At 43.1% G+C, this 24,617-nt stretch overlaps 1 protein-coding gene across 8 annotated transcripts in view; it reads left to right on the top strand.

Moving 5' to 3' along the window:
- Nucleotides 1-876: 876 nt before the first annotated feature.
- Nucleotides 877-24,617, top strand: part of hace1 (HECT domain and ankyrin repeat containing E3 ubiquitin protein ligase 1) — a 128,689-nt gene continuing 104,948 nt past the window's right edge. For 5 of the 8 annotated variants that reach the window (XM_061818940.1, XM_061818936.1, XM_061818938.1 and 2 more), the window contains exons 1-3: nucleotides 877-2,515; nucleotides 11,610-11,664; nucleotides 19,034-19,123. In XM_061818940.1, coding sequence (XP_061674924.1) covers nucleotides 2,428-2,515; nucleotides 11,610-11,664; nucleotides 19,034-19,123 — 233 coding nt within the window. In that variant the 5' untranslated portion in view covers nucleotides 877-2,427. Of the gene's footprint in view, nucleotides 2,516-3,568; nucleotides 4,082-11,609; nucleotides 11,665-19,033; nucleotides 19,124-24,617 lie in introns of those variants that run through there. The other 3 variants (XM_061818939.1, XM_061818937.1, XM_061818941.1) reach the window with 3 other exon arrangements.

Raw genomic sequence — 24,617 nt, 5'->3', positions numbered from 1 at the left:
ATAGCAATAAACAGGAAACTTTCATTGTACACCAAACTCTAGTAATTTTTTCTAGTGGTATAAGGTAGGTGAAAGTGAACATAAAAATGTTCACAATATACGCAGTAGCAACATTATACATTTTTTGAAATTGATTACAGATATACACAATAAGAGACCAGTTTACCATGCTTGCATTGTTCAAAAAAAAAAAAAAGACAGCATTGCAATCTTCTTGAGCAGCTTCAAATGCCTGTGCTTGGAGAGATAGAAGTCCTCTTCTCTGAAGTGTTCAGAACAACCAACATATCTTGACGGCACCCATTCCGTCTTCGTCACTGCATCAATGCGGTTGATGCCACGCACCCATGATTGTCTACAATTCTTATCTGATGGTATTCTGAAGTAATTCAAAAAGTTCTCAAGATATCATTTCTGGAGCAATGTTACATATTAGCCCTATCCAATAAGTGTTAATAGTTACACTGGGGTAATATAAAGCTGAGGTTAATTATAAAAAGTAGTCATTCATAAATTTCAGGATATGCAATGTTACCTCAGCTTCAAGTTCAAGCCTGAGTAAGGTTAAAGTGAAACACACATACAGGTCAGAGGTTACTTCTTTGCGACCACCTGCGTGGTTTTGATAGCCAACAACGCAACATGAATTAGCCATATTGACAGTGTGGCGCCGAAGAAAAGGAGTCAGAGGCGGATTGTCGAACACAGAAACAAACTTTGTTTTAATGGTAGACGTCAACAGACTAACACCAGAAGTGTAACAAAACAATAATGTCCGTGCGGAACCTCGTAACCTAACTCGAGGTCCCGTAGGTGAATTATGTAATCCACCACACAAGCCCCCAACCCCCCACCCACCCACAGAATTCACCTATAGTCAAAATCCCTGTGCTGTGGAGCGACGATGGCCCGACACCGGCGGGTGTGCACTGCAGGGCCCAAGGGGCGAGAGGCTGCACTGTCCATTGAGTCAAGGGACAAGGGCCCTGGCAGGGTTGAGGGCACCCCGGCAGGTGCAGGGGCGCAGGACAAAGGGGGATGACCCCAGTGCGGGGGGAGGGCCAATCCCAAAGGCTGGGCAATGTCCAGGTGAGCGGGCTTGACCCTGTCCACGGAAACAGTCGCAGGTCTACCGCCACTGTCCACCAGCAGGCTCTTATCCCCGCGCTCCAGGACCCTGAACGGGCCGTCGTATGGAGGTCGCAGGGGTCCGCGGTGGGCGTCATGTCGAATGAACACAAAATCCGCCGAGTGCAGTCTGAACATGCGGCGGCATGTGTCTAAGAAACAGTGGCATGATCAGGAATTTGGGCTCTTTTGCGCCCAGCAGGTTTAGCATCATTTCCATGTGTTTGGAAGGTTTGCTGTCCCCCAGTCCATTAATAACCCAAAGACCTCGGGCTCGGTCTGGCAGTGAAAGCTCGAAAACTTTGAGGAGAGGAGTCTTAAACCCAACATATTTATCTTGGGCCGGGAGAGATGTGATGAAACTCACTGCCCTGGCCGCCGTTGAGCTCCCGAGGGCTGAGACAAAGTGGCAATAGCGCGCGGTATCATCCGACTCCGGCAATTTGAGGATGGCAGTTGCCATGTTCGTTTCAGTCTCGGAAACGCCGGGACTGCCGTCGGGGTCAACAGCGTAGCGCAGAAGAAAAGGAGGCGGAGTGTCGAACACAGAAACAAACCTCGTCTTAATGGCAGACATAAACAGACTAACACCGAAAGTGTAACAAAACAATAACGTCCGTACGGAACGTCGTAACATCACTCGAGGTCCCGTAGGTGAATTATGTAAACCACCACAAAACATTCCAACAAAATGTCATGTTATTATGTTTCACAATGTACAATTGTAAGGATGTCAAAGGTGTCAAATACCCAAAGGAACGTGTTGCCCTGACCAGAAGTTGAAGCCGAATTATCACGTGAAAGTTTCCTGTGCGTGTCTAGTTTTTATTCTACGTCATTGTCGCCCGTACTTGTTTGACCTTCTTGACGCAATCCTCCGCATTTATCCGGGTTTGGTGCCGGCCTACAGATTGCACTAGTTTGTGCCCCATAGGGCTGCATTTAGGACAATGAAAAAAAATATTTATATACTGTACTAAAGTTGTGGGGAAAATGAATAAATTAGGACAAAACAAGACGGGACGTTGAAACCGAGGAACTTTAAAAGACAACAATACCCAGGGAACACATCGAGCAAAAGACGTCATCAAAGCAGGAAGTATGAATCCATGCAGTAAACGTTGGCGTGAAGGAGGGAAATAACGAGTTGGTTGTATAAAGCAGTTTCCTGTATCAGGAAAAAGATTACCCCCGCAGCGTCCAGGCTCATGGACAACGTATTCGAATTTGGAACCGATAAATTTCTCGGCCAACACTGTGGTTTCCCGTAAATTTTCCCAGTTGACCGTCCAACCTATAATGGAACGGGCGATGGAGCAGTTTAACGTACAGCTCAACCGACTGACCCGCTCCCTACGCCGTGCCAGGACTGTGGAACTCCCTGAAGGTAACACGCAATCACAATTTTGTCGTTGGTTAGCGTCAGCTGTCACTGCACTCCCTTCAGTTTCTCTAACAGTGTGTATGAATACCAAATTATATTGTATGTACTGAATCATTAATTTTGCCTTGAGACAGTCATTGACAACCCCCCACCTCCCAAAAAAGGTTTCTGATTTGGAATAAATAAAAAAAAAACGTAGTGAGATTGACATTTGTTGACGTGTTTCCTCTTTCCCGTTTCAACATTTTTTTTGTGGGACGGGAGGGAAACTCATCTTAATTGTGAGCTCTCACTGAGTTCTGGTTTCCTGTTATCATGCTGAATACAGCAAAATAATGCTGTCCACAGGAGTTGCCAGAGTGGATGTCTTCTTGGATATTGCTCAACTTGTCATATTTCAAATGTTCTCTTTTTAACTACAAACTTGTTGAGACTTAATCAGCGTTCCTACTACTGAATGTGCACAGTTCAAATCAGAGCAGAAACCAAGCAATGAAATCTAAGGAATTGTCTACAGAACCACAAGGGTACGAGAGAATTTCAGCAGCATTGAATTTCACGAAAAGGACTCTGGTCTCGATTGTTCGGAAGTCGAAGAAATTTTTAATGCCTGGAACCTTCCTGGGTCTCTCTGTCTGACCAAGCTATGTAACCGGGGCCTTACTCAGAGAGGTGAACAGGAACCCTATGGTCACTCAGGTGGAGCAGTATTCCTTGGCAAAAAAAGAGCTGAACCACCCAGAAGGTCAAGCATTGGTAACGCACTCCATCATTTAGTTCTTTGTGGTAGAATGGCCAGATGGAAGCCATTGCTTACTATAAGGCACATGGGAGCCTGCTTAGAATTTTCCAAAAGGCACCGTAAGGATTCTCAAGACCTCCAGAAACAAAAGTATCTGTTTTGATGAAAACAAAATGAATTTTTTTGGGGCCTGAATTTCAAGCATCATATATCGAGGCAAAAAGGCATTTCTCGTCATCCGGGTAACACCTGTGGGTACTGTGAAGCATGGTGGCGGTAGCATCACACTGTGGAGTTTTTTTTTTCTGCTGCAGGAACTGGACAACTATTCCACAAAGAGTGTGAAATGGGAGCTTCCAAATTTTTCAAGAGAACTTCCTCCATAGTGCTCAGGAACTCCGATTGTGGTATCTTCACGTTCTGACATGACAGTTAACCAAAGCACACAGCCAAACTAACAACGGTGAAGCTTCAGGAGCAGCCTGTTAATGTCCTTGAGTGGCCCAGGCAGAGCCTGGACTTTAATCCAATCAAACATCTATGGAAAGTCCTAAAAATGACTGTTTACCGACGCTACCCATCCAATCAAATCAATCATCTGATCAAACTATATTTTCCCAGTGTTTAAATGGCTTGTCCAAATGTTCCTCAGCAAACTTCAAGTGAGCTTTGACATGATCCCCCCCCCCCCCCCCCACTACTCTCCCAGCAGTGTGGTCTTATGTGGTGAGCGTGCATCCAGTCAGTAGCAGCACAGTGCAGCACTCACTGTTTTTATTGTGACAACAGAACCGGCTAATTCCATGTCTTTTTGAAGCTCTCAACAGGTATTTTGGACAACTCTTCTGATTATTCTTTACACACATTTGTCTGAAATCTTGTGAGGACCATGTGATTGAGGGAAATTTATTGTTGTATGATTGGCTTTCCACTGACGTATTATGGCCCCAACCATGCTCAGTGAAACTTGAGAACCTTGGATATGGACTTGTAACCAATTTCACCAATGTGTTTGGCAACAAATACTTTGTCTTGACTCACCTTGGCAATTAGACCTTAATGCATGTCATCAATTACAATTGAACCATATGATATTCATTTCCACTGACAAGGGGCTAGATTGCTGTTTGAATATTGATAGATTTAAAGTGTTGCCTTGGCTTTTCATGCCATTTTCCACCTCCTTTCATGTGTTCAATATTTTGTTTGTACTTTATTTGCTGTACTTTCTTTGTATGTATGGATTATTTAAGTTGTTCCCAACATCTGGTGAAAATTACATCAAAAGCACCTTTGGAATGTATTTAATGAGAAAAAAAGTGATGTGAAATACTTATTTCAGCCGCTGTATGTATGATATACAGTCATGACTGAAAACATTAGACAACCATTTTTTCATGCAGTTTCTTGTTCTTTAGAATACCTACCACCAATAAAGGCATTTTACCGGAGGAATACAAACGATTTGGTGTAACATTCACTTTGGTTATGATCAAGAAAACTATAGAAAATGGTTAGAGGAAGAGGTTTAGCAGTTATGTTAAACTTTTCTGGGCGATTTTCATTGTCATTATATTTATCCAAACAAAGCTACCATGAGTTGTACCTGACAGTAAAAATGAAAAGGAAATTACAGAAAGAAGGTACAAATGTCTTCCATGATAAGATTCAGTATTTCTTTCTATTTTTGTACATACTTTACTCAACCTTAATACAGTGTAAATCAAGCTTATAGTCATCTGTATTTGACAGTGTCTGATTTCTCCCATGGTGGCACTGGTGAGCACATCTGCATCACAGTTCAGAGGACCCGGGTTCAAATCCGGCCTTGCCTGTGTTGAGTTTGCATGTTCTCCCTGTGATTGGTTGGGTTCCCAAAAACATCATGGTCGGTTAATTGAAGACTTTAAATATCTCATAGGTGTGAATGTATGTGCAAATGATTGTCTGTATGTGCCCTGTGATCGGCTGGGGACGAGTTCCGCTTCTTGCTCAGAGTTAGCTCCAGCACTCCGGCGACCCAAGTGAGGAAAAACTGGACTGAAAATGGAAGAATGGATGATTTCTCCCATTGTAAACAATGCATTGTCAACTCACTCAGTGCAGTGCTTTTACTCATTGGGCACAGAGCCAAGACACTTGAAAAAAATAACCTTTTATTCTGAACTTCGATAAGAAGTGGTTTTCCTGTTGGATTCGACTGAATTTTTAATGTTCTCAAACTCCTGGATTTCTGAAGCGGTCTCCTGAGAGGAGCATGGCAAGCATCCAGGTTGGATGCTGGGTATTTCCTCTGGTGCACAACCGTCCAGTTGTCCCATCCTGTTGATGCTATTCGTCTCCCGTTGGTTACACAGACGTGTGCATCAAATGCAGTTTCCCTCACAGCACATCAGAACCTACTGCAATAACGGTGACATTGCTCACAGACCCTCATGAATTGCAGACTCTGAGGTTACATCCCAGTGGCTAATGCTAACTTATGCCAACTTGTCTGCAGAAGCTAGATAGCATTTTGAAGTAATTTCATTTTTCTGGGTCTCACACAATCAAGTGCACACAACTTCACCAAAGATGGGCAGTCATTGGCTGATTGTTGACCTTATTTGGGTACTGGCCTTTAAGACATCAAACAAATTGAGCACTGTTGCATATACAGTGAAGAAAATAAGTGTTTGAACACCCTGCTATATTGCAAGTGCTCCCACTTAGAAATCATGGAGGGGTCTGAAATTTTCATTGTAGCTGCATGTCCACTGTGAGAGAGATAACAGGGTTCGCATGCGGCCCTAAAAACCCCTAAATTTTCAAAGGTGCATTTAGGGGCTCCTAAAAGTCCTTAAAAATCTGCAAAAACCGGTCAAGCCCCTAAAAAGGCCTTAAATTAAAAAAAAAAATCAAAGGGAGGACCTCTAAAACCCCCCCCCAAAAAAAAATCTCATTTAAAAAAAAAATAAAAAATAAAAAAAATAGCGATCCGTCTGGGGTCCAAAACAGCCGGAAATTGTCAACGGAAGTCAGCGTGTTGACAACTAGTCGCCATCTTGTCGATATTCCATTTTTTTTTCCATGAGTAGGCGTTTCACTTCGTCTTTGTTACGACGTGGCGTAGTTCTTTCATCGATCCAACTTGTATCATGGGGAAGTGCATTTTTCAAGATGCTTGAGTTGAAAGTAAGGAGTTTGGGAGCTGGGTTCGTCAAGATCCAAAGGATCGGCACATGTTTTACTGCCATTTGTGCAAGCAGAGTTACCAGCTTGAAAAGATGGGCGTCAAAGCGCTGGAGTCGCACTAGAAAAACAGGAGACATGCTGATTTGGCGAAGTCTCTCAGCTTCCGTTGGTATGAATCTGTTTCTAAAATATCAAGCTAGTGAAGCATCAACTTCAGGCAGTGGTACTGGCAGTGCATGCGCACCGACAGTTGTCCAGTCATCGACTTCAACCAGCCAGAAGTCAGGCTTTATGAACGTAGTTCAATACACAAAGACGGACTCGTTAAAGGCAGAGATCGTGTGGACTTTAAAAGTGATCTGCAGCCATTACAGTTGCAAATCTTGCGAAAATAATTCGAAAGTGTTTGCAGTCATGTTCCCAGACAGTGACATTGCTAAAAAGTACCACTGTGGGGAAAGGAAGACTTCGTACCTGGCTACATTTGGCACTGCCCACTTTTCATCTCTACTGCCTCAAAGCCAAAAAAGCCACAATAGAGACTGACATATATACGCTTATCGAGAAGGCTGACAGGCTGCGTGAGGAGGCAGAAGAAAAGAGGAATCTGAGGTTTATCACCAAGGCCAATGCACTCAGAGGCAGAGCAAAGGACAAGAGAGCCACTTTGGCACCTCTGCAGCAATAAATAGAGGAGGCACTGGGTAGGCTCAAGGAGCTAGAGTAGGGGTGCTGAGACAGACATTAATAGAAGACATTTGTGCATATAGTTGCAATTGGAGTTAGAATCTGTTTTTTTGTAGACTGTTATGTAAAGACGTTGACAATGGTCATATCAATGAGAACTACCACAAGGGTTACTGTCACAGGTACTGAGGTACTGTAAAATTTGATGAAGCATAAACGGTTGATGGGACCATTGGTGAGTCTTTTTTTCCTTACTCTTGATTTCCCACGATGGCCCTAAAGTTTTTCCGTGTCGGCCCTAAAGTTTTTCCGTGTCGGCCCTAAATGTTTCGTGTCAGCCCCTAAGAATGACCCTAAAAAGGCCTTCAATTTTTTTGGTCACACTGAGTATGAACTCTGGACCCGTCAGAAATCACAATGTATGATTTTTTTTAAACAATTTTATTTGTGTGATACAGCTGCAAATAAGTATTTGAACACCTTAGAAAACAAATGTTAATATTTGGTACAGTAGCCTTTATGGATGCCACTGTCCTTTACACTGGTGGCATCTGAACCCTGTAATGTGCATGAATACTTGTTGCATTTCAGATCCATTAAGATAATAACTTTGCTGTAGGTCCATTATACGTTGAACACACCCCTCTATATCATCAGCAGGTTTTGGAATATCCTCAAGGACCCTAGTCATTTGTTCCCTTGTCCACGGCCCATGGCCCAAAACACAATATAGTTGGCCATCCTCACCTGCCCTTGGATTTGCTGCTTGAATGAGTGGGAATGTCTTTGAAATGACACTTCTGCAACTTGACATGCTCTCCGCCCACATTTATTTTTTCGTATAAACATTGAAGCGAATAATGTTATGTATTTTTCATTGCAATATCTATTTTAGAATGTTTATAGGGATGACACTTGACCTTTAAAAACTCCCGAGTCTCTTTTACCCCTTTCGTATCTGGATTAAATTGATGGGATTTTTTTCATTTCATAAAATACTTTGTGCTCCCTGGGATCTCATGTTCCATTTCTTTCTTTACATCGGGTGACTGACCGATCAGTGGTGTGTTATTCCTTTTGAACTGAGATTACTTATTTTAATGAAACAAGTGCATAATATGATAGTTATACAAATGTGTGTGGATAAATATGGTAAATATTGTTTATTCTAATATTAGAACTATATTTAAGAGTATTGGAACATTACATTTGATAATATGGTTGTTCATATCATTTTTATCTCCCTGGTACCATTTAACCATGCAAAACAAGAGATTACTGTACATTGAGATGTGATGTAGGGCAAAGGTGGAGGTGATGTTCTCCGCCACACCAGACATACGCATGCAGTACCACAATTCCTCTCTTGGTACTCTGTCGTAGGCTTTCTCTAGATCCACAAAGACACAATTTAGCTCCTTCTGACCTTCTCTGTGCTTTTCCACGAGCATGCTCAAGGCAAATAATGCATCTGTGGTTCTATTTCTTGGCATGAAACTATATACTGTAGCTCGCAGATTGTTACTTCTGTCCAGAGTTTTGCCTCCACTCCTCTTTCCTATAACTTCATTGTGTGGCTCATTAACTTTATTCCTCTATAGTTACCACAGCTCTGCAAATCGCCTTTGTTCTTAAAAATGGGAACTTTTCCTCCATTCTTCAGGCATCTTTTCGCCCGCTAGTATTATTTTGAATATGTTGGTTAAAAACTCCACAGCCTCTCTCCAAATTGCTTCCATACCTCCACAGGTGTGTCATCAGGACAAACTGCCCTTCCATTTTTGATCCTCTTCAGTGCCTTTGTAACTTCCCCCTTGCTGATCATTGCCACTTCCTGGTCCTTCACACTTGCCTCTTCTACCCTTCCTTCTCTAATTTTCTTCATTTATCAATTTCTCAAAGTACTCTTTCCATCTATTTTGGGGACTACTGCCAACAGTCAACACATTTCCATCTCTTTCCTTAATCCCCCTTACCTGCTGCATATCCTTCCCATCTCTATCTCACTGTCTGGCCAAGCTGAAGGGATCATTTTCTGCTTCTTTCATGTCCAACCTGGTGGTCGTCATATGCCTCTTGTTTAGCCTTCGCCACTTTTACCTTTGCCCTACGTCGAATCTCAATGTATCCCGTTTGCCTCTCCTCATTCCTCTCAGTGTCCGACTTCTTCTTTGCTAACCTCTTTCCTTCTATGACTTCCTGTATTTTGTGGTTCCACCACCAAGTCTCCTTCTCTGATTTCCTCCCAGCAGACATTTCAAGTACTCTCCTGCCTGTCTCAAGTACTCTCCTGCCTGTCTAGCTGATCGCCTTGGCTGTAGTAGTCCATTCTTCCGGGAGCTCCTCCTGTCCATCGAGAGCCTCTCTCACCTCTTTCCGAAAGGCCGCACAACATTCTTCCTTTCTCAGGTTTCACCACATGATTCTCTGCTCTATCTTTGTTTTACTAATGTTCCTACCCACCAACAGAGTCAACCTACTCACCACCATGCTATGCTGTCGAGCTACACTCTCCCCTACCACTACTTTACAATCCGTAACCTTCTTCAGATTACATCTTCTGCACAACATATAGTCCACCTGCATGCTTCTACCTCCTCTTTTTTGGTCACTCTATGTTCCTCCATCTTCTTAAAAAAAGTGTTCACTACTGCCAATTCCATCCTTTCTGCGAACTCCACCACCATCTATCCCTCAAAATTCCTTAGTTACCCATCACTTCTTCGTTGCCCATGTTTCCTTCACCAAAATGTTTATTGCAATCTGCACCAATCACAATTCTCTCTCTGTCATGGATGTTCAAAACCACCTATCTTTCCTTCCAGAATTTCCCTTTCACCTCTAGGCCACATCCTACCTGTGGGGCATAGCCGCTAATCACATTATACATTATACCTTCAATTTCAAATTTCAGCCTCATCACTCAATCTGATACTCTTTTCACCTACAAGACATTTTTAGCCAGCTCCTCTTTTAAAATAACCTCTACTCAATTTCTCTTCCCATCTACTCCATGGTAAAATCACTTAAACCCTGTTCCGAAACGTCTAGCCTGTCTACATTTCCACCTGCTCTTTTGAATGCACAATATATAATCCTTTCTCCAAATCATCATGTCAAACAACTCCTGAGGTTTACCTGTCAGAGTCCCAACATTCAAATTCCCTACACTCAGTTGGAGGCTCTGTGCATTCCTTTTCTTCTGCTGACAAATCCAATTTCCTTCTCTTGTTTGTCTTCGACCCATGGTAGCTGAATGTCTACCGGCCCCCTGCAGGTGAACAGTGCCGGGGACGGGTGTTGAAAACCCGGGCCACGGCCGATCAGGTACAATATTCTTTAGATCAGGGGTGCTCAATGGGTCGATCGTGATTGACTGGTCGATCGCGGGAGTGTGTGCAAAAAAAAAAAAAAAAAAAAAGTCAGCCAATGTTCCCTCTAAACTGCGCGCGTGCGGAATTGTGCACCGCTGATGCAGTCTCTTCGCAGATATTCTATGTTGCGCACCAAAAAAAAAAAAAATCCAATGCAAATTGAAAGTTTAACATACAGCTATTCATTTTGTGGCATTTTGCCGTGTGAGGGATGACTGGTTGTTCCATCCAATGGCACAATTCACAAACCTACTGTAAAAAAATCAAAAAAAGCCACTGGTTTCTTTTAGGTAGCACACGGAACTTTCTCTCACAACGACTGCTGCTCTGCCACACTCTATTTTTCCTTACACCCCAGCCCCCCCCGCCGCCCTGCTCTTAAAGATGTGTACTCATAATTACAAATGTTACAGTACTTACGCAGCCCATCAATGTGTTCTATAATGACAGCATCCAACACCGCTGCTTTAGTTAGCAACACAGTCTGGGAAACGTTGTGCAAAGACGAGCTAGACATGCTGCTTATGTTTTCTTTAGCTATTAATGGAGAAAGTTATAGAAGAAATGCTGTTTTTTTAAGATGCAATGACTATTGGAGTATGTGAACAATTGAAGAAAAAGTTGGTTAAACTGAATGAGATTTTACCTTTTCTGAGTGGGAAAGGTCTTGTCTAAAGCCAGAGTACAAAGTGCAGGATGAAATAGTGTGTAATTTTAAAATTCCACCTTTAGCACAGCCTGATCCAGGGTGAAGCTGGCTGCTTAAAAAGTAGATCTTGGTGTAAAAAAGTCTGGGCACCCCTGCTTTTGAGGATTGCTCAGATTTGTTTGGCACAGTTTTACGCAGGATTCCTTTCCTGACGCAACCCTCTGCATTCGGGCTTGGACACGCCTACAGATTGCTCTGACTTGTGCCCCCATAGGGCTGCAATACTTTCAGACTCCGATGATCAGTATTTTTTGTTCTCTGTTTGACCCAGTACTAAATGGCCTGGGGTTTGTGACCGCTATATGGCCCGGTAGTTGGGAACCCTGCTGTAAACAGTCTCATCCTTGGTGTAAATATTTGGAAGAATGAAATAACGTACAATTCTCTCCTTCTTTGTTCTCCCACCCACAGACAATGAAACTGCAGTATACACACTGATGCCAATGGTCATGGCTGACCAACACAGGTTAGTATTAAACTAAATGTTATACAGTACTTGTACAATTTATTATTCTGTTGCCACATATAACCCAGGAAATGCAGAGCATGTTTACGCAGATAAGCCCTACTGTCATTATTCTTGCAAACTTTGAGCATGTGTGTCACATCTAAAGGCCTCTTTATGCACCCGCGCTCGTGAGGTTGACAATCCCTGCGTTACATCAAGTGACCCAAGCATTGCACTGCGCAGAACGTCTTTGCCAATTGACCCCTCCGTGGATATTGCGCAATCCGCGTCACTGACCAATCAGAGGCCAGAGATCTGCATAAACCAAAGCCATTTTCTCAGACAACATTGCATAGTCCAGTATAGGTTTAGTTAGCGTTTTATCGCGTATTTGGGTTATTTAACAAAAAATAAGGTTAAGAGGTGTAGTCACGGAGTTTGTAATAGTGACGACAGGTATCCTGAAAGGCTAGTTGGTGGAGTTCGATTCGTACCCTTTCCAAAACCGAAGACCCAGTACGAAAAATGCCTTCGATGGATCAAACTTTGTGGAAGACCGCATCATCAACTAAATCCATCTAATATCAACCGGAACACATATGTTTGCACGAAGGTATGCCCTATATTTGATTTTCAATACATGTCTTGTATAAATGAATTCGAAGTTCTTCGCTAGCATAACACTGCTGCGTGTGAACGATTGACACACTTATTCTTTGTTGAGCAATATTTAGCGATGATCGGACTGCACAAACGTATTGATTTCTTGCTGGCTCGTGGCCGAAGCTAAACCAGACTGTGTTTGCACAAAGATATGCCCTAAATTTGATTTTTAATACACGTCTCGTATAAATGAATGAGACGTTCTCTGCTAGCATAACATTGCTACATGTGAATGATTGAATGAAATCAGAAGCATGGCGTCTCTCAGTTAAGAATGTATTGTATTTAGAATCTATAATAAATCGTTGATTTAAATGAAATCAGAAGCATGGAGTCTGTCTCAGTTCAGAATGTATTGTATTCTATTTGCCATTTTTACTGTTTGTCTTACGTCAGCGCACGTGGTGTGATGTCACTTCAGGAGGCGTGGTTAAGTGCCCTGTACGGAGGGGTCAATTGCTGCGTGCACGTCATAAAAGGTTTGCGTGGAGATTATTGCTTGTGATTGGTCGGATTTAGTCACATGCTGTGATGACATGCCGTTCCTCCCTGCTCCACATACCGTAATTTCTCAATTTTTTTTCAAAAAGTCAATAGAGTGCATTATATTTAGGTATGGCTGAAAAATAAAAACATTGTATAGTTGTATATAGGTACATTGAGTGGTAAAAAAAAAAGATATACATATACATTTTGACATGATATTCGATGTCTTATGATACACATTTATATTTATTATGGTAATGTGCGCCACCAGCCTGAACTCTGACCTCCTCGGGGGAGAGGGGGCGTTGCATTTTACGATCGTTAGCGTAGCATGTTTGTTGCTACTGCACCAAAGATCAGAAACGACTCCCCGTGAGTTTGTTTCAACTTAAACCAAGACAAAAAATGTCGACTACAACAGCTAGTTTTGCAGCTACTTGTAAAAAAAATGTCTTTACTCGTGCTGATGATGCCGCCAACCCTGAAGTAGCGCGGCAGTCCGAAACAACGATAGCTCGCCTCAATAGCTTCAGGTGTGTATAAAAACAACGTGAGCTCAAACTACGTAATACTACCGTCATGGGCATATTAAAGAAGAAAACACGGGAGAGAGCACACAATTGAAATGCTCACTTTGTTTTTTTAAATGTGCCCCATTACTGTCGTTTCTACGTAGCTTGAGCTCACGTTGTTTTGATAGCCACTTGACGCCATAGGAAAGCTATGGCGTCAGGTGGGCGAGAGGCTGCGATGCGGAACCAAAACTCTTGTAATTCAAAAAATGTTTCCTCACAAACGCCATTGTTTGCACAAAGGATGACATACTGTGAGAGCAAAATAGGATCACTATTCATGAATTCAGGAGGCACCAGAACTGGACTAAGTCACCAAAGGTAGCTATGATGGATATTTTTCAGATTGGAGTTGAGCCAAGTGATGCTCTTGAAGTCTAGGCCAACGATGTGGAATGTAGTACTATGGACAAACGTTTTATGCACAAATATTTAATGCAAAAAATGTTTAGGTTCGGGCATGTCCAGAGGCGAGAGCGTGAATATATTGGTAGAAGGGTGCTGAGAATGGAACTGGCAGGCAAAAGAGCGAGAGGAAGACCAAATAAATCGATGGATGTTGTGAGGAAAGACATGAGGGCAGTTGGTGTTAGAGAAGAAGATGTAGGAGAAAAAGATGGAAAAACATGACACGCTGTGGCGACCCCTAACGGGAAAAGCTGAAAGGAAAGGGAGGAGAAGTGTTAAATATTTATTGAAGACTGTAATATGCATGATCAACAGTATTAACAAAATGTTATGCCATCATTGAACATTTATTTTAGTTGGTTAAGGGATTCTGTTCTGACAATTACAGGGACCAGGAAAAGCATGTCCTGTGGCCTCTCCCGAGATTTTATTATGGCTACATCAGCACATGCACTTCTTCTTCTTCTTCTTTTCCTTTCGGCTTGTCCCGTTAGGAGTCGCCACAGCGTGTCATCTTTTTCCATCTTAGCCTATCCTCTGCATCTTCCTCTCTAACCCCAACTGCCCTCATGTCTTTCCTCACCACATCCATAAACCTTCTCTTTGGTCTTCATCTCGCTCTTTTGCCTGGCAGCTCCATCCTCGGCACCCTTCCACCAATATACTCACTCTCTGACCTCTGAACATGTCCAAACCATTTAAGTCTGTGCTCTCTAACCTTGTCTCCTAAACATCCAACTTTGGCTGTCCCTCTAATGAGCTCATTTCTAATCCTATCCAACCTGCTCACTCCAAGCGAGAACCTCAACATCTTCATTTCTGCTACCTCCAGTTCTGCTTCCTGTTGTTCCTTCAGTGCCACCGTCTCAAATCCGTACATCATGGCCGGCCTCACCATTGTTTTGTAGACTTTGGCCTTCATCCTACCAGAGACTCTTCTCTCACATAACACACCAGACACCTTCCGGCAGCCGTTCTAACCTGCTTGGACCCATTTCTTCACTTCCTTACCACACTCACCGTTGCTCTGGATTGTTGACCCTGTATATTTGAAGTCCTCCACCCTCGCTATCTCTTCTCCCTGTAGCCTCACTCTTCCCCCTCCACCTTTCTCATTCACAAACACATATTCTGTTTTACTTCGGCTAATCTTAATTCCTCTCCTTTCCAGTGCATGTCTCCATCTTTCTAATTGTTCCTCTGCATGCTCCCTGCTTTCACTGCATATCACAATATCGTCTGCGAACAACATGGTCCAAGGGGATTCCAGTCTAAGCTAGTCGGTCAGCCTATCCATTACCACTGCAAACAGGAAGGGGCTCAGAGCTGATCCCTGATGCAGTCCCACCTCCATCTTGAATTCTTCTGTCACACCTAAGACACACCTCACCATTGTTCTGCTGCCATCATACATGTCCTGTACTATTTTAACATACTTCTCTGCCACACCAGACTTACGCATGCAGTACCACAGTTCCTCTCTTGGTACTCTGTCATGGGCTTTCTCTAGATCCACAAAGACACAATGTAGCTCCTTCTGACCTTCTCTGTACTTTTCCACTAGCATCCTCAAGTCAAATAATGCATCTGTGGTACTCTTTCGAGGCATGAAACCATACTGTTGCTCGCAGATACTTCTGTCCTGAGTCTAGCCTCCACTACTCTTTCCCATAACTTCATTGTGTGGCTCATCAACTTTATTCCTCTAAAATTCCCACAGCTCTGAAAATCGCCTTTGTTCTTAAAAATGGGAACTAGAACACTTTTCCTCCATTCTTCAGGCATCTTTTCGCCCGCTAGTATTCTGTTGAATAAGTTGGTCAAAAACTCCACAGCCATCTCTCCAAATTGCTTCCATACCCCCACTGGTATGTCATCAGGACCAACTGCCTTTCCATTTTTCATCCTTTGTAGTGCCTTTCTGACTTCCCCCTTACTAATCATTGCCACTTCCTGGTCCTTCACACTTGCCTCTTCAACTCTTCCTTCTCTCTCATTTTCTTCATTCATCAACTTCTCAAAGTATTCTTTCCATCTGTTTAGCACACTACTGGCACCAGTCAACACATTTCCATCTCTATCCTTAATCACTCTTACCTGCTGCACATCCTTCCCATCTCTATTCCTCTGTCTGGCCAACCTGTAGAGATCCTTTTCTCCTTCTTTCGTGTCCAACCTGGTGTACATGTCCTCATATGCCTCTTGTTTAGCCTTTGCCAACTCTACTTTTGCCCGACGTCGCATCTCGATCTACTCCTTTCACCTCTCCTCAGTCCTCTCAATGATCCCCCTTCTTTTTCACTAATCTCTTTCCTTGTATGACTCCCTGTATTTTGGGGTTTCACCACCAAGTCTCCTACTCCCCTTTCGTACCAAAAGACACATCAAGTACTCTCCTGCCTATGTCTCTGATTACCTTGGCTGTCGTAGTCCAGTCTTCTGGGAGCCTCTGCTCTCCATCGAGAGCCTGTCTCACCTTTTTCCGAAAAGCTGCACAACATTCTTCCTTTCTCAGCTTCCACCACATGGTTCTCTGCTCTACCTTTTTCTTCTTAATCTTCCTACACACCACCAGAGTCATTCTACACACCACCATCCTATGCTGTTGAGCTACACTCTCCCCTACCACTACTTTACAGTCAGTAATCTCCTTCAGATTACATTGTCTGCACAAAATATAATCCACTTGCGTGCTTCTACCTCCGCTCTTGTAGGTCACTATATGTTCCTACCTCTTCTGGAAATAAGTGTTCACTACAGCCATCTCCATCCTTTTTGCAAACTCCACCACCATTTGTCCCTCAAAGTTCCTTTCCTGGATGGCGTACTTACCCATCACGTCTTCATCGCCCCTGTTTCTTTTACCAATATGTCCATTATAATCTGCACCAATCACGACTCTCTCGCTCTCTGGGATGCTCAGAACTGCTTCATCTAGTTCTTTCCAGAATTTGTCTTTCAACTCTAGGTCACATCCTACCTGTGGGGCATAGCCGCTAACCACATTATACATAACACCCTCAATTTCAAATTTTAGTCTCATCACTCGATCTGATACTCTTTTCACCTCCAAGACATTCTCAGCCAGCTCTTCCTTTTTAAAATAACACCTACTCCATTTCTCTTCCCATCTACTCCGTGGTAGAATAATTTAAACCCTGCTCCTAAGCTTCTAGCCTGTCTACATTTCCACCTGCTCTTTTGAATGCACAATATATCATCCTTTCCCTAAATCATCTTGTCAACCAACTCCTGAGCTTTTCCTGTCATAGTCGCAACATTCAAAGTCCCTACACTCAGTTGTAGGCTCTGTGCATTCCTCTTTTTCTTCTGACGATGGATCCGGTTTCCTCCTTTTCTTTGTCTTCGACCCACAGTATCTGAATTTCCATGGATGCCCTGTAGGTTAGCAGTGCTGGGGGTGGGCGTTGTTAACCCAGGCCACGACCGATCTGGTATGGGATTCTTTAGATGAACGTTCATATTTGTTTGGCACAGTTTTTACGCCGGATGCCCTTCCTGACGCAACCCTCTGCATTTATCCGGGCTTGGGACCGCCCTACAGATTGCACTAGTTTGTGCCCCCATAGGGCTGCACATTGATTATTATTAATGATTGTTTTATGGACAGTTTTTTGAAAAACAATAGAAGTACAAATCTAACAAAATATAAATAGAGATAGTTCTCAATATTTTGAGGATATGGGTAGCTGCTAATTGGTGGTGTACATTGGTAGAAAGTTTTTCCATATTTTTCATTTTATTTATTTTTTTTTAGGTCAACATTGGGGGTGCACATTATACTTCAGGATGAATTATACTCGAGAAATTACGGTACCACCCATGCTGGCGCCATCTTGATTGATTTTGTAGCATAATTAAACATATTATCTGGGCATTCATATAGCTCACATAGGATTCCAAAACCGTTAAAAATGTGTACTCAACGATTTTCCACTGGATGTACAAGTGGTCCTTTCATCAAACTGTCATTGAGCATAAGTAAATTGATATGTAACATTGCTTCATCCAAATAAACAACTTATCTACTATCTAGTATCTAGGTTATGCAGACAAGTTGATCGTGATACAAGTTCATTCCGGTACATTTTTGTTCGACATTTTCAAACTCACGACAACACTGGCATTCCGCTACAGTTGGCATAATGTCAAAAAGAGAGCACGAACACTATTCCTTCGAAATGAGCCTGTCTGGAACATCAGGAAGGTCCATATTTTGCCCCTCCATTAGCGTCACGCCCCCCACTCCAACACATCACGTTCCACCTGTGTATTTTGGCTCAAACACTTGAACATTGTACATTATTTTTTTTTTTTTTGTTTCCCGGCTTCTATTTACGGCGATCACCCCACCCCTCTCCCCCAAAAAAACAAACAAAAAAAACCCACCCCCTTCCCTACCGCCGGTGATCGCGAGAGGCTAGCTGCTTGAAAAGTGGATTTTGGGGTAAAAATGTCTGGCCACCCCGGTATATATTCTCTACATCTAAAGCAACTCCTCAGAAAGGCATCAAACAAATCTCCGCGGTTTATATAATGGGATTATTGTTCGTCGTCGGTGCCACGCCCCCTCTACAACAAGCAAAGCCTGTGTGTATTCTGGCTCAAATGCAAAGGCTTGAACATTGTATATTATGCTATTTTTGTTTTGTTTGTAATTATTTTTCACAAAAATCGGCCACAAATGCCAGCTAGTGGGCGTTCTCTGTTCGGTGAAACGTATCAATGAGCAATGGGGGTCAGAACAGCAAGCACTGCAGGCGTGGCAATCGCTGATTGGCTGTCGGTTTTCCAGCCGGGCTCATTGGAATGTCTGAGTGATAGAGGAATTTCGGCAATACTCTTCCAATTTAGATTTCTTGGTGAAATCTGTGAATAACTCTGGTATTAAAAGAAGCACTGAACCCTCATCTACTAACTTTTAATGTTTGCTCCTATTCCTATTAGTTTGGACATTGTGTTTCTTTAAGCCACAGTAATATTAGTAATTATTCCCAAAGGAAAAACAATACTCTATACTGTGTGTTTGCAAGTGTTTTAGTATTATCTGTCCTCTCATCTACTCTTCTATTTGTCACTCTCACTGGTCCACCGTCTCACTCGCAACCTTCTCACTTTCAGAATTTTCATCAGTCTCTCCTGCTCTGCGTTCTCTTTTTTAAAAAAATGCCTCCCAAGTCCTCTGGCTTCCTTTATTTTTAAAACTTAACCCATGTGTGACTTCCTGCTTCCTTAAGGTCAGTGTCAGAGTTGTTGCTCAACTCTAAATTTGATGTAAACTACGCCTTTGGACGTGTCAAGAGAAGTCTGCTTCACATTGCTGCCAAGTAAGACCATCTTCTGTCTGTCTTCCCACTTTGCATGACAAACGAGGTTGACCAGGGCTCGACATGGTATCAGTGATTTGTAACTCGTGTTTTGTAGAGATTAAAGAGGTATGAAAATTTCACATCACTGTTAAAGTGCCTAAAATTATATTGATGTAATAAAATTGCTAATAGAAATGTAAACATAAAATACAAATATGTGCTCCTGAAGCATTGCAAATTTTTATTTTGAATACAAAACAATAGATGTCTTCATCCTTATTGTCTGAATTGTGTCCTCTTCTATTTTGTTTTCTGTGGTTCACCTCCGGCAGCATGGTGGTGCAGCTGTAACGCTTTGGCCTCGCAGTTGTGAGAACTGGGGTTCAATCCCGGCTCCGCCTGTGTGGAGTTTGTATGTTCTCCTAGTGCCAGTGTGGGTTTTCTCTGGGCACTCTGGTTTCCTCCCACATCACAAAAAAAAAACGTGTAATAATTTAACACTCTAAATTACCCCTGCTGGCCCAAATGGAGTGCTTGGGGTATGTACTGAAAGCCTGTGCTGATCAGGTGACCAGTGTTTTTTTCAAAAATCTACAACAGTTCCCTGCAACAATCAACCATTGCTTCCTGCCTCAAATCTACAACAATCATCCCCGTCCCCAAAAAGTCAGCCATTGACAATCTGAATAATTACAGGCCTGCTGCACTCATACCTGTGATCATGGAGTGCTTTGAGAGGCTAGTTGCATATCACATAATGGGCTCACTCCCTCCCTCACTTCACCCCCACTAGTTTCCCTATAGAGGAAAGCGGTCCACTGAGGATGCCATTGCAATAGCTCTTTCCATTGCACCTGGGACACCAAGAGAACTATGTGAGGATGTTTTTTATAAACTTTAGCTCAGCCTTTAATACCACCATACTAGGTATTTTCATTGACAAACCCTTCCTCCTTGGAGTATCGCCTTCCATGTGCCACTGGATTAAAGACCTTCTTACAAACCTTCCACAGTATGTCAGACTTGGCCCACACCTCTCTTCCTCAATCACTCTCAGCACCAGATCCCCTTAACGTTGTGTACTGATTCCTCTCTTATACTCTCTCTACACATACGACTGCATACTAGCCCATCCCATCAACTCCGTCATCAAGTTTGCTGATGATACCACTCTGATCGGGCTCATCTCAAAAGGAGAGGCGTCTCCCGACAGACATGAGATTGCAAATCTGTCAAAGTGGTGTTTAGAAAACAACCTCACGCTAAACACCACAAAAACAAAGGAATTCATCCTGGACATCTAGAAGTCCGGCATGGTCCCGGTCCCACTGTACATCAATGGGGAATGTGTGGAGAGGATTCACTCTCTCAGATTTTTGGGAGTCTACATCACAGATAAAATCAATTGGACTGTAAATACCATGGCGGTGGTTAAAAATGCCCAGCAGTGACTCCATTTTCTGAGAGTGCTTAGGAAGAACAATCTGAAAGCTAAGCTTTCTGCTGGCTTTCTACAGAACCCCTGGGGAGAGCATCCTCACACACTGCATCACAGTGTGGTGTGCTGGTTGTTCAATAAGGTCTGCACAGAGTGATCAACAGCCCCCAAAAAATCACTGGCTGATCTTTACTCTCCCTAGAGGACATTGCCAGCTCTCGCTATCACAGCAGAGCTACTTTTTTCTTAGAACCATCAACATCTTGAACTTAAGACCCCTAAACATGAACAGTACTGTAATCTAAAATTCTGAAACAACTTTGTTTGCTTTTCTTAGTTTCCTGAGCAACAGGGGAGTAGAAATTGGTAATAATCTTACCAATGTATGGACAGGCGAAATAAAACAGAAAAATACACTTTGTTTTCATTTATTTATTTAAGTTTTTTTTTTAGTAATAACAGTGCCTTGATTGTAAATGTCTTTAGTTTGACTTGCTTTACCTAATATTTAATATACTCTATTTTATATATATTCCATTTTTGGTTCAAGCACCTTGTGGAGAGGTGCTTATCATCTCATTGTATGGACTCGTATAATGACAAAGTTTTTTTAATTGATTGATTTTTGATTGAAGAGCTAAGGTTCCTGCCTGAAGTCACCTTGCCACTAGCATGCATAAGTGAAGCAGTGCGACACCTCTAGGGTCCTACTGCTGAAGATTGCCATTAGGTGGAGATTCTCATCCTTAAGCAATCCCAGACTGAGAGCTACTCCCTGAAAAGCTGAGGCTCCTGAAGGCTGGCAAGTCTATTCCATCAAGCAGTGGGTTGCTCACCTAGGGTTCGCACGCGGCCCTAAAAGTCCCCCAAAACCCCAAAATTTTCGAAGGTGCATTTAGGGGCTCCTAAAAGTCCTTAAAATCCACGAAAAGCGGTCAAGCCCCTAAAAAGGCCTTAAATTTAAAAAAAAAAAAAAAATCAAAGGGAGGACCTCTACTGCCAAAATTCTCCCTAAAAAAATAAATTAATCTTTTATTTAAAAAAAAAATAGCGATCCGTCTGGCGTCCAAATCAGCCGGAAATTGTCAACGGAAGTCACCGTGTTGACAACTAGTCGCCATCTTGTAGATATTCCATTGTTTGATACCGTGAAGAGACATTTCACTTCGTCTTCGTTACGTCGTAGCGTAATTCTTTCATCGATCCAACTTGTATCACGGGGAAGTGCATTTTTCAAGAAGCTTGGGTTGAAAGTAAGGAGTTTGGGAGCTGGGTTTGTCGAGATCCAAAAGATCGGCACATGTTTTACTGCCATCTGTGCAAGCAGAGTTACCATCTTGAAAAGATGGGCGTCAAAGCGCTGGAGTCGCACCGGAAAAACAGGAGACACGCTGATTTGGCGAAGACTCTCCTCTTCCGTTGGTATGAATCTGTTTCTAAAATATCAAGATAGTGAAGCATCAACTTCAGGCAGTGGTACTGGTAGTGCATGCGCACCGACAGTTGTCCAGTCATCGACTTCAACCAGCCAGAAGTCAGGCTTTATGAACGTAGTTCAATACACGAAGACGGACTCGTTAAAGGCAGAGATCGTGTGGACTTTAAAAGTGATCTGCAGCCATTACAGTTACAAAAGACTCTCTCATCTTCCGTTGGTATGAATCTGTTTCTAAAATATCAAGATAGTGAAGCATCAATTTCAGGCAGTGGTACTAGCAGTGCATGCGCACTAGGGATCGCAAAAAAACGCTTACTTTCATAACCGGCTTTAACTGAACAGCTGTATAGAAAAAAAACATTAACTGGTTTTAAAACCGGTACCATAGTGGTGTTTACATAATTCACCCGCGGGACCTCGAGTTGGGGTGCGGGGTTCCGCACGGACTGTCTTTGTTGTTGCTCTTCCAGAGTGACAAGTTCACAGAGTTCCCCCCGTTATGCGAGTAGTGTTTTGATGTCTGCCAATAAAACAAGTTTTGTTCCTGTGTCCGACACTCCGCCTCCGACTCCTACACCATCGATCGTTAATTTACTCCGCGGTAATGGGGTAGTTTGTATACAATAGTGACAAACAAGGTTGTTGAATGTGGCTTTCAACAACGCACTTGTGTAAGTTAAATTATTTTTTTTGTAAAAATGTTTTAATGTTGACATTCTTCTTTCTAACTTTCAGAAAGGGCATGAAAGTATACCGAGCATTTCCTCGATGCCATGTTTGATGTTTCTTTGATTTAACTGAATGTTCTTTTGAGTCCAACTTTACTCTTAACAGCGAAACTTGAAAAAAGTGGAAATGATGTTGAAAAAATAGCGCAATGTGGAGTACTGGAACCAGAAGAAATGATTGGAAATTTTAAACGATTTCGAAAGGCCGATTACTGTTTCAGTTTTAGAAAACCGGTTATACCGCGCCGTTTCTCCCGCGACCATGCGGTTGTTAGGCGTGTCCGACGATGAACGCCCAATGTCGGACACGGGGAGGTGGTGCGAGACCTTGGTAGACTTTCCCATTCATTTCAATGGAGGCAAAACCCTAGGCGGACGGGAGGCACGGCGGGACGCGCGAGTTGGAAGGGGGTCGCCCCCCCCGACAAACCCGGCGCCCGCCGTAAAACCCCGCCGTGTCCTTCACCTGCATAAAATGTGAACCTGGAGTGGCGGAGACGGGCGCCGGCCTCGGATCAGCCTGGCGCGGCGCTAGCGGCGCGCAGACTTTGCCATTCATTTCAATGGAGGCGAGGCGGCTGCACCCCCAGCCGCGGCGCGCGCCCAGCCCCGTTCCTGTGAGGGGGAAAGGAGCACCCTATGCCTCCATTGAAATGAATGGGAAAGTCTATGCGCACCTACAGTTGTCCAGCCATCGACTTCAACCAGCCAGAAGTCAGGCTTTATGAACGTAGTTCAATACACGAAGACGGACTCGTTAAAGGCAGAGATCATGTGGACTTTAAAAGTGATCTGCAGCCTTACAGTTACAAATCTTGTGAAAATAATTCGAAAGTGTTTGCAGTCATGTTCCCAGACAGTGACATTGCTAAAAACTACCACTGTGGGGAAAGGAAGACTTTGTACCTGGCTACATTTGGCATCGCTGCCCACTTTTCATCTCTACTGCCTTAAAGCCAAAAAAGCCAGAATAGAGGCTGACATATATACGCTGATTGAGAAGGCTGACAGGCTGTGTGAGGAGGCAGAAGAAAAGAGGAATCTGAGGTTTATCACAGAGGCCAATGCACTCAGAGGCAGAGCAAAGGACAAGAGAGCCACTTTGGCACCTCTGCAGCAACAAATAGAGGAGGCACTGGGTAGGCTCAAGGAGCTAGAGTAGGGGTGCTGAAACAGACATCAGTAGAAAACATTTGTGTATATAGTTGCAATTGTAGTTAGAATCTTTTTTTCTGTATACTCTTATGTGAAGACGTTGACAATGGTCATATCAATAAGAACTACCACAAGGGGCGACAGGTGATCACTGTCACAGGTAAAGAGGTACTGGAACATTTGATAAACCAAGAACGGTTGATGGCACCATTGGGTGAGTCTTTTTTTCCTTACTCTTGATTTCCCACGATGGCCCTAAATTTTTCGTGTCGGCTCTAAATTTTTTCCGTGTCAGCTCTAAATTTTTTGTGTCAGCCCCTAAGAATGACCCTATAAAGCCCTTAATTTTTTTTGGGTCAGACTGAGTATGAACCCTGTCACCTTATCTTCTGAACTGAATGAAGGAAATCAGCTCATATGTGTTAGAAGTAGGCTTCCTCTTGTTGAAGACTATGAGCAGGCAGCAGTACATCCCATTGTCCTGGATCCTGGTCACCCCTCAAAAAACCTCCCCGTTCAAAACTTTCACAGTTGCCTGCACCATCCTACTCCAGAAAGTGATCACAGAGATACGACGCTCATACTGGATCCTGCGAGGAAGAGAAGTAGTACGTCGCTATCAGCACACATGCACAGAATGTAGATGTTGGAAGGCAAGATGTGGTTTTCCCAAGATAGCAGACTTGCTGGCTGCTCACCTGCGCCTCTTCAAGCCACTCTTCCTCTTGACAGGTATGGACTGCTTTGGGCCCT

The sequence above is a fragment of the Syngnathoides biaculeatus genome, chromosome 5 (genome assembly GCF_019802595.1).
Source record: "Syngnathoides biaculeatus isolate LvHL_M chromosome 5, ASM1980259v1, whole genome shotgun sequence".
Taxonomy (NCBI): domain Eukaryota; kingdom Metazoa; phylum Chordata; class Actinopteri; order Syngnathiformes; family Syngnathidae; genus Syngnathoides; species Syngnathoides biaculeatus.
Note: the sequence above shows the minus strand (reverse complement) of the source record. Positions and strands in the feature narration are given on the sequence as shown.